At 28.7% G+C, this 10,886-nt stretch overlaps 2 protein-coding genes across 3 annotated transcripts; one reads left to right on the forward strand and one right to left on the reverse strand.

The window, feature by feature from the left end:
- Positions 1 to 245: 245 nt before the first annotated feature.
- LOC124924273 (pectin acetylesterase 8-like) lies at positions 246 to 7,337 on the forward strand. The gene is made up of 12 exons (XM_047464332.1): positions 246 to 357; positions 459 to 541; positions 619 to 748; positions 943 to 1,022; positions 1,120 to 1,206; positions 1,287 to 1,411; positions 1,871 to 1,931; positions 2,020 to 2,073; positions 2,152 to 2,229; positions 2,315 to 2,420; positions 3,071 to 3,216; positions 7,305 to 7,337. Exons 1-12 carry the CDS (start codon positions 246 to 248, stop codon positions 7,335 to 7,337), a joined length of 1,095 nt encoding a protein of 364 aa, XP_047320288.1.
- A 277-nt stretch (positions 7,338 to 7,614) lies between these two features.
- On the reverse strand, positions 7,615 to 9,623 carry LOC124925793 (pentatricopeptide repeat-containing protein At5g40410, mitochondrial). Of its 2 annotated transcripts, XM_047465895.1 has the most exons (2): positions 8,486 to 9,623; positions 7,615 to 8,401 (listed from the first exon to the last, which is right to left on the reverse strand). In XM_047465895.1, exons 1-2 carry the CDS (start codon positions 9,579 to 9,581, stop codon positions 7,725 to 7,727), a joined length of 1,773 nt encoding a protein of 590 aa, XP_047321851.1. In that variant the 5' UTR covers positions 9,582 to 9,623; the 3' UTR covers positions 7,615 to 7,724. The 2 variants fall into 2 exon arrangements, with proteins under 2 accessions (XP_047321851.1, XP_047321850.1); XM_047465894.1 differs by having other exon boundaries at positions 7,615 to 9,623.
- Between the last annotated feature and the right edge of the window lie 1,263 nt (positions 9,624 to 10,886).

The raw sequence follows: 10,886 nt of genomic DNA on the forward strand, positions 1-10,886 counted from the left end.
TCATTATCTTTATTTTTTATCTACTTTTCATATATAAAGTTTCATTTAATTCACCCATAACTTTTATACTATATACAAACATTATTATCTTCATTTTATATTTGTACAGATTCCAAAAATTATTATACTTACAGATGATATTAATTATTATGATAATAATAACTTTTTTTTTCTTGTGAAATTAATATATTATAAAAATGTAATATGTTGACAGTAAATTAAACATATTCTCCCCCTCTGTAAAAATGGGCAAAATGTTTGGAGTGTTGATAATCATGATGCTAGAACTGGTGATGAGAATTCAAGGACAAACCGTCGGTATAACTATTCTTAATAGTGCAATTGTCAAGGGAGCAGGTTTTTTTTATTATTGTTATTGTTTTTTTTTTTTTGTAAGGATTTCGAGAAACTTTATTTATGAAGAAAACTTTAAGGAAATTCTTTTGTCGATAATTCAGTTTGTTTAGATGGGAGCCCACCCGGTTACCATTTCAACGAGGGTTTTGGAGACGGATCGAACAATTGGCTACTTGTTTTTGAGGTTAGTTTTGTGTCTTGTAAATAACCCGCCTTTTGTATGCTTGCGATTCAATTTTCGGTTCATTTGTTATATGTCAGGGAGGAGGATGGTGTGAGAACACGTCCGAATGCCTAAATCGAAAGAACACGTTTCGGGGATCGACAAATCTAATGAATAAAACTATCCAATTCAAAGGAATTCTTAATAATCAGAAACTACTCAATCCAGGTTTCAATTAAATTAATGATTAACCCTTTAAGAGATTAAAAAATTTAAGTTCAACTAGAGTTGAGAAGTGGGATTGTGTTGATCTATCTAAATAATAAACTAAATATTAAACTCCATAAAAAAAGTGATCTAATATTGTTTTCTATATATAAGACTTGTTAATTTATTGTTAACAATGCCTTATTAAATCTCAGTTTTCTATAATTGGAACCGGGTCAAGATCCGATATTGCGATGGAGCGTCGTTTATGGCTGACGTTGAAGAAGTTGATCCGGTAAAGTCTAAAAAATATGACCTTGCTAAATTGACCAATATTGAAACATTTTAATTGTAGTGTTTAACTCACTTGTTTCTTTTTGTTTCTTATTTAGGCGACTAATCTTCACTTTAGAGGTGCACGAGTTTTTGTTGCTATCATCGAAGATTTATTAACGAAGGGGCTAAATAAAGCGCATAATGTGGGTGTATTTTGGACAGATAATTTTTGCGTGAAATTTTTTAATCAATTATTGTTTTTTTAATGTGAAAAATCTAACAGGCACTTTTAGGCGGTTGTTCAGCTGGAGGAATGTCATCAATATTTAAATGTGATGAATTTCGAAATCTTTTACCCGAAAGCACAAGAGTTAAATGTTTAGCCGACGCTGGTTATTTCATAAACAGGTAAATTATTAATCATTCAACTTTTATTAGTGTACAAAATGTAATAACTATAGAAATTATCGACAATTTTTTACTTTTTCATAAACCAAGAAAAAAGTAATTTCAAAAATATTTATCGTTAGCGAGGATGATTTGAGAAATGTTTGAGGATTTTTTTAATTCTAACATAAAGTCCCTAATTCTATCCGAATTGGTCACTTATTCCATATTAGTGTTTTTAATTTATTTTTTTTTATATGTAAATCATTTTTAATATCTCTTTTTCCGAGGAAACCAGTGTTTTTCCATAAAGTCTATTTTTTTATTTTGAAAATGTAGAACTTTTATTATTTTTGTTTAGGAGAACACTCCCATAGCCATTAATGCCCTGTTTTCATTATATAATTTTTATTAGTAAATCACTGAGTAAGATTATTAATTAACCACATAATTCTTTTTTTTTTCTTTTGACAAATACAGAAAAGACATTGCTGGGAACCCATACATTGAAAGAAAATACAATGGCGTAGTTGAAACTCATGTAATCCCCCATCAAAACCCACTATTTCTTATAACTTTTTGTCGTTTTATTGTCGCGTTTATATGACGATTATTCTTTGTGCATGCAGAGATTAGCAAGAAATTTACCTACAACATGTACTTCCAAGCTTAGTCCTGGATTGGTAACAAAAGTTTTCATTTTTTCATTCAATTTCTTATAAGTGGTATATTTAATATACTCAAACCCGTGACAATCGCAGTGTTTCTTTCCTGAAAATATTGTTGAAGATATTCAAACACCTTTATTTATCCTAAACGCAGAGTACGATGTATGGCAGGTAATTAACATGGTTGGAATTGAGCATTGTTCATACGATGAAAACGAGAATTTAATTATTAAAATAATTTATAATTAAATTTCAGGTTCATAATATTCTAATACCATCTTATTCTGATCCTGAACGTTATTGGACCAATTGCAAGAATAACATAGCCAATTGTTCTCCTACTCAACTCGACACCTTACAAGGTATAAATTTCTTCAAAAATAATAATAATAATAGTCTTGATTGAACATCTATGAATTATATAAAATTTTGAATTTTCATTTGACATCATGCATTTACTATGTTTTCTCTTGAAACTTCAATTTTTTTTCCTAAATTTCATTAAGAAATTGTCAAATTTATAGTTGAACTAGAATTTATTATTATTTTAAAAAATAGTGGTATTCGAGATGAAAGTAAATGAAACCATATTTAACCAACATGTATATTTTAGTTAATGAAAGTGGTAACTAGGTATATAGGATAAAAAAGTATAATATTTTAATTTGTAATAACTATATTTTGATTTTAAATTTGAATCATAAACTAAATATTGTATTATATTATAAAAAATCAAAACTAAAAGATAAAAAATGTCTTAATTTTATCAATAAAAACTTTCTAAATTGAGATGCTAGGTCATAACACAAAATTTAACCAAAGTTAAAGACAAATAACTTTCTACACACATTTGACAGTTATTATTTCAATGTCTTTGATAGTAGAAAAATAAACTAATATATATACCCATTAAATTTTATAAAAGTAAACAAAATTTATATATTAAATTTCAAAATTGAACTTACTTGTCAAATGATCTATAACTCCTTTATTTGGGATTTAATTTATACAGAATTCAGGTCAGACTTCATTAATGCATTAGAAAATGTGAAGAAATCTGAGTACAATGGGTTATTCATCAATTCTTGCTTCATCCATTGTCAAACTGAAGTTCAAGAGATATGGACTGGTCTTAATTCTTCTAAACTTGCAGGAAAAGTAAGATTAACTATGTTAATTAAATTGTTTAAATCTATTTATTCTTTTTTTTAGTTTTTCTTTGATTCTTATATGTTCTTATTTTATTTTATTTTGTTTTTGGATCAAACTCTTGGAATGACAGACTATGGCAGAAGCAGTTGGCGAATGGTTTTTCGACGAGATTTGGTTTCGAGAGTTGGATTTCTCGTACCCATGTGACAAAACATGTCATAATACGGTTTTGAATTTAACTACTACACCAACTAGACTAAATTATTTACGATTTAATATCTAGTAATTTTATTATTAGAAACTTTCATACATGATAGAAAATTTATGCAAAGGTTGTAGTTTGTTGAAGGACACACAAAAAAATACTTGTCAAATTTATGTGTCCTAGCTAATCTTTTAAAATAATAATATTTTTTGTAATAGTTGTGCATTGATTTTTATGTTAAAATACATATATCTTATCCTGATTTAATTTTCATTAATTACATAGTTTTTTTTTTTTTTGTAAATTCTTACATTAAGTCAAACCCATTATTTTTGAAATTATAATCTAGTAATGTAATATACTATATCAATAAAAAAAATACTAATTATTAGGGTGTTTTCATTACATAAATTGGACAAAACTGTAGTATTTTCTTTTACTAAGATATGATCTAGAATACTCTTAAATAACTTACATAACAAAGTCTAGACTTTCTATTGAGTTATGATAAATACATATTTGTATTGAAATTACTTCATCTCTAAAGGAGGTTGTATTTGAAACCTGGTTTTTGTTGGAAAAATGAGTCGGGCGTGTTTAATGATGATGGAATTGGCATTAGAATTGGAGGGTCAATTTTAATTATAAATTTTGTTAAGTAAATTAGATTTAAAATTTAAATTCTCTGATGGAATTATGAATATAATGTTGTGGTTAATATTTGATTTTTTCTTAAATAGGTCTAAATTGTAAAACTACTTTTTTTTTAATCGTACACACATCTTTCTTTCTTATCCTTCCTTGTTTTCTTCTGGCTCAAACTTCAAGGAATTTCTCTTTCTCCTTTCTCAAATTCTCTTCTCTTTTTCGTTTTCTCAATTCCTTCACCCATAGATATGATTAAACAAATATTTTTTTCAGCAGTTGTGAATAAGATGTCGTTAGTTTTCTTTGTTTTCTGAAGCTTTGAGAGAGCATGGTCTCGGGAAGTCAATTGTGTTTTATGCGCCAAGGTTTTTCCTTTCGCAAAGACGAGATCAACATTTTTTATTTTCATCGTATTCTCTTAACGCGGTTAACTCTTCTTCTAATTTTAATAACATCATATTCAAAAAAGTATCTAAAGCACGGTAAGGTAAAGCACGGTAAGGTGTGAAATACAAAATTTGATGGAAAGCCTAAAAGAATTAAAATGTTACACTTATGAATTAAGCAAACTAAGATAAAGAGTACATGAAAAAATATTTAATGGATGAACTAATAAAATCAAGTGTGAATCAACATTTTTTATAAATTATATACATTATGTATGTATTTTTATATTATTTTACATATATTTAACCTTTTTTATTAATAATAAATTCTCATTAAATAAGAAAATTGAAATTAAATAATAATATTTTAATTTTTTTCAAACATAACAATTAAATATCAATTATTATTATAAAAATAAAATTCTAAAATCAATTCTAATTCTACTCTCCAAACTAATCTTAAATAAAATTAGCACTACTCATTTTTCTTGAACAACCAACAAAAATATATATATATATATATATATATATTATATGGATCAACTTGTAGAAATTAATTTAATAAGTAATCTGAGCATTCTTTTTTTTTTTTTTTTCAATTGGGAGAGATGAATTACTGGACTAAAGCGTACAAGTTATTTTTCCTGATAATTCGAAGTCCTCGCAATCTGTATATGATTAATTTTTTCAAATAGAGAAACATCTAACATAAAAAAAATTAAGTAATAAAAACAACCCTATTTTATTCTTCAGGCCTAGGATTATGTCGTCAACATTTGTATTAGGTAGTTCTAAGTTTCTTATAAGTTCTAACATGCACAAGATGCGTGATTGTCTTTTAACTTTTTTTTGTCGTAAAAACTAAACGGTAGGTGAAAATGTCTTTTTGAGACCCTAAATCATAAGTCTTAACAAAGAAAGAAACAAAATGTACAAAAAGGAAATTACTGAAATTAAAGGTTTATTTGAGATATATATTTAACACATTTTTTTTTAAAACAGTTTCATAGTCTCCTTTAAACTGGAGTTTATTGTAGATGACTCTCTGACAATACAACAAATATAGTAGTGATATATCAATGAAATCACTGCTCAATGAATTTGACAAAATACATAAATTTGATGGTTTAAAAAAATCTCTTAAGCCAACTCTTTCCATCGTGACAATGTGTGGAGTAATAATGATGCATTTACTACTTAAAAAAAATTGATGAATTAGTTTTTCTTAATTGTTAATAGGTTTTCAAAATAGGCCGATGATGATTGTCATTATAGAGAATATGATCTTATCATGATGATAATTTTTAATTTATTATTACACGTGTCCAATTTTAATATGAGTTACAAGAAACTATGGTTTATCTTGACTAAACATATTTGTTCTAATTTATTCATTAATTAATTAGAAATATTTAATTTATCCCCATCTTATTTGCTTCAGCTTAAAATTAAATGTTAAATTTTAAAATTGACAATAGAATCCAATTAAATATCTTTTATTTATTTGATAACTTCAAATAAAATTAATAATTTGATTAAGATTTTTTTTTATTTTGCTAAAGAATTATAATTATAATTACATAATATACTACTATTATTTAATTTTATTTTTAGTCTATTATCTTAATTATTGATTCCACATTCTCGTTAGTTTGAATATTCATATAACTGTAAATAAGTATTGATACTCCACTAAAAATATTGACATTCAAGTCATATTAATATTAATGAGTATATTTATACACAAAATCATAAACATAAATCAATAATATTAAAATATTTGATAATTAAAATTTTTATAATCAAAATTATGATTAAATAAAATTATCGGCAGAAAGAAGTTTCTCGAAGTTGAAATTAATTAAAAATTATATTCGATCAACAATATCACATGATAGACTAAATGGGCTAGCAATGTTGTCGATTGAGAAAAAATAGCCTGTCAATTAAATTATACAGATTTAATCAATATTTTTTTGCCTCTAAAACAGTTAGACGAGTGTTTTTTATTTAATTATTTCAAATATTATTAACTTTTGTGTTACGTATCATTTTGTTTCTGATTGATTTATTTATTTATTTATTTATTTATATATATATTATTTTATTATTATTATTATTATTATTATTATTATTATTATTATTATTATTATTATTACATACTGAACTTTATGACAACAAAATAGTTCATTTTTTATTTTTTGCATTAGGCTTTATCGAACACAGGACGTCTCTGGTCCTTTTGTGTGCGTCTCTGGTCCTTTTGTGTGCTTATAACTCGTGTCCACGCGCTTATTCGGGTCGTGCTAATTCATATCCACGAGCTTATTCTTTCCCTACTAACTCATGTTTAAATTTACGTGTTGTGTTGTTCTGATTAGAGTTGGTCAACGTGTCGACTCAATCGTGTTGTGTCGAGACCCATTTTTATATTGTATCTGAACCCACTCAAAATATTATGGTTCGCATGTCCATTAATGCCTGGTTAACTTATGTATATGGACTCAATCGTGCTAACTCCAATTAAATCTAAACTCCAATTAAATCTATTTTTTTTCTATTTTTTTTCTTTTCATATTCCTTCCCACAAAGAAAATCTAGAGTCTACATTTACTATTGTTCTTCTATGCATCTATTATATCCATCTACCATCAAGCTTTGGAAGTCTCATTTCCATAATCTTAGTCTTTAGGAAGCAAATATTTCATGATGGTAAAAGAGCATAGAATAGATGGTTGTAATCCAATATTCTATTAACATATCTTCTAAGCAAAATTTGATCATCCTACTTTCTTTTACATGGTATATTCATCATTCTCGTGATAATAATTATCTTTCATGTCTTGTTGATACAGATACTAAGCAAAGCATGTGTATCTTCAAAATGATAGTTCTTAAAACACAAGTGATACCAAAACTAAGTTCCTTTCCCATTGTCAATTTTAAACTCAAGCAATTTCACAATCCTCCTCATCTTATGAATTTTCTTGAGTAACCATGTAATATCTTCACTATGTTTAGAAGCATCAATTCTTCAAAAATTGCACCAAAATCACAAAGTGATGGCACCAAAAATCTTGAACACCCACCAATTGTATGCTCTTAGTAAGCTCGATCCTAATATCCCATTCTTTGACTTCCACCACGATAAGCCGACAAAACTAAGGCGACAATAAGAACTGTGCAACTTCCCCGATATAAGAGGCACATCAAGGTATTAACTATACATGTTTTTAACACAATTATCAACAAAGTGTTTTTATCTCTAATATTAATCACCAAAAATCTCCACAAGAGCACAATCCATCGCTAAAATGGTGGAATCTCTTCGGATCCCTAATAATAATAGTAAGCTTCTCAACAACAGACACAAGTTTCGCAAAAACATGACAATCCCCGCAGATTCTAATATTCTTCGTAATAATCATCGGCCTACCCGCCCTACCTACCAACAACCCGAAAGCAACCGCCAATTTCTCACTATGCTTCTCAATCATATCACGCTTCACATCCTCTTCCACGTCGTGCAAAACCAATTCTGTCTTCGAAACATACCCAATTTTTCGAACTTTACCTATAAGTTCATCCAATTTCGCATATATCTCCTCCGAGTCCCGATGCGACCTATCACCCGCAACGAAACGATGAATCTCATTTTCACATTCGATCGAACTCCAACCCGGAACCTTCCTCAAACGTTTTCCCTTCATCAAACTCCTCACTTTCGCCGCGTCCTTCCATCGGCCAAAATTGGAGTAGATATTCGATAGCATTAGATAGTTACGAGAATCCAAAGGGTCTATCGAAAGAAGACGCGCCCCTACGTCTTCCCCGAGCTCCATATTACCGTGGACACGACACGCGTTAAGAAGAGAAGCCCAAACTCCCGAAGTTGGTTCCATCGGCATTTCATCGATCAATTTACGAGCGTCGATCAAGCGACCGGCTCGACCTAAAAGATCGATCATGCACGAATAATGATCTAACCTAGGTTCAATCTTATAAGAAGTAAACATAACATCGAAATATTTCTCGCCTTCGTTAACGAGCCCCGAGTGACTACAAGCGCTTAGTAAATGCGTGAACGTAACATGATCGGGTCGAACACAACCAGTATTGATCATAAACTCAAAGAATTCTATCGCTTGTTTGCCATATCCATGGATAGCATAACCAGCTAGCATTGCAGTCCAAGCAATTCTATCTGGTTTCTTTATCTCTTTAAAAACGTCGTAAGAACTCAATAACCGACCCGATTTTGCGTAGAATCTCAACAGCGAGGTCATGATGGTTAAATCGGAAACAAGACCAGAAGCGAAAACATAGGAATGGATTGATTCAGCCAATTTTTCTATACCTAAATCTTCACAAGCTTGAATGAATGACACAACATTAGCTTCATCAGGTTGAAATCCAAACATTCTCATCGTTTTAAATATGACAATTCCTTTTTCAGGAAAACCATTATGAACATGAACTGCAATCAATGAATTCCATGAGACTTGTGTAGGAACATGCATTTCTACAAACACCTTATAGGCAGAATCCAAATGACCAAATTTCCCATACATGTTAATCAAAGCATTGAGAAGTTTACATTCAAACAAAAGACCAACCTTCACTGCAATTCCATGAAGGGAATTTCCTTCGTCTAAACCTTCTCCTACATCTGCAATAGCTGAAATCGTTGAAATGAGTGTCACCTCGTTGGGTTCTATATCCGACTCAACTCTCATCCGATTTAAAACATTCAAACATTTCTCCACAAGCCCTAATCGTGAAAATACTGAAATGAACGAATTCCAGGAAACTAAATCCTTGTGAGTAATTTCATCAAACAGGTTATGTGCATCATTTAATGAATCCAATCTCCCGTAGGCTGACACTAAAATATCTCCAAGAAATCCGTGGCGGAAAAGGGAAGATTTGATTACCTGGGCATGAACCGATCTACAAGAAGAAGAGGAGGAGCAGGACTGAGCTACGTGAATGAAGGATTTGATTCTCGTTTGAAGAATTGAGTTGTCGGAGTGAGAAGAGAAAGATTGGATGATGAGCGAGCATTGACGTTTAATGGATGCAAAAGAAGAAGAAGAAGAAACCGAATGAAGAACCCTAGAACCTCTTATCATCTCTCGCCTTCACAAACTGGTTCAGATTTTCATACTTATTTATCAGAGTTCATCACTTGAGTGTCTTTCAAATATTAGGACTTTTTTATTTGAATTAAGTTTATTTTATAAAATATAATATGCTAATAGTACTATTTATAAATAGTAAAGAGTATAAGTTATATGAGAGTATTAAAATATATAAATTATATAGATCATATGTGTTTGGTTAGAAGATTGAAAGATTCATAAATTATATATGTTTTATAATTTTGTGTTTGGTTGTTGGTATAAAAAAATAATAAAAAGTAAAATACCATTCTACCTTTATATTTATGTAAATTATTTTTATTAATTTAATTATTTTAGTTTTTATTATTAATTATATTTAAATTAATAAAAGTAAATTTAATTATCCTATGAATATTTAAAAAATAATAATATTATTTAATTATATATTTTTTTTTATTAAATTTTTATTTTAAAAAAACAAAAACCATAAATCAAGTGACATAATAACAAAAATATTAGATAATTATTACATCATGTGTGTTTTTATAAATGACCAGAAAAATATAGTCCCATGTCATTAATTGAATATGTCACCATGAACAAAAATAACACAAACGGTATTTCTACTATTATTGTTAGACCAAAATGGTCAGATGATAAGGTGAAGGATAAATTGCTTAGAGGTTGACTATTGCGATGAATTTGTGTGTGGTTTTCTTATTTCCATTGTCGTCATTCTTATTAGCTTATGTTGATAAAGTTATGCTCAAATCATTTATGATGTTCTTTCTCTTGCCTATTATATCTAATTATGATTCACTTTCATCCATCACTAAACACAAGCATGTTACACCAAATTAATTATCTCATTTTCATATGGCCATAAAACAATTCTTTATAGACACAATATATTATATTTAAACTGGATAACATGATTTGTAAGTTCAACCAACTGTATAATTACAAAAATATTATATATACCTACATGTCATATATAATAACACCTAATGGTCTAAAAATCATACAACAGTGCATGTTTTACAAAAACAAAAGTGACATGTTATACATTTACAAAAATATTATATATGCCTACAAAACATATATATACCAATAAGAACTTCCATTTTGTCATACAAAACATTTAGATATCCTGATCAAAATTCGTTATTTGTCTTCATTCCTAAGCTCACAATATCTTTCAATGCTCCAATAAGAACTTGTTGTTCTTTGTCCGTCCAACTTCTTCTACTAATAACCTTCCTTTTCCCTCTTTTATCAATTTGATGAGCTTGTGCATCATCATCTTGACTATCC

Source organism: Impatiens glandulifera, chromosome 2 (genome assembly GCF_907164915.1).
Source record: "Impatiens glandulifera chromosome 2, dImpGla2.1, whole genome shotgun sequence".
NCBI lineage: Eukaryota > Viridiplantae > Streptophyta > Magnoliopsida > Ericales > Balsaminaceae > Impatiens > Impatiens glandulifera.

What these genes read in the sequence shown, in the direction of transcription:
- LOC124924273 (XM_047464332.1), top strand. Translation starts at nt 246, where the DNA reads ATGGGCAAAATGTTTGGAGTGTTGATAATCATGATGCTAGAACTGGTG. An exon ending in TGCAATTGTCAAGGGAGCAG is followed by an intron (nt 358 to 458) that starts GTTTTTTTTATT and finishes TCGATAATTCAG; the next exon opens with TTTGTTTAGATGGGAGCCCA. An exon ending in GCTGGTTATTTCATAAACAG is followed by an intron (nt 1,412 to 1,870) that starts GTAAATTATTAA and finishes TGACAAATACAG; the next exon opens with AAAAGACATTGCTGGGAACC.
- LOC124925793 (XM_047465894.1), bottom strand. Translation starts at nt 9,581, where the DNA reads ATGATAAGAGGTTCTAGGGTTCTTCATTCGGTTTCTTCTTCTTCTTCT.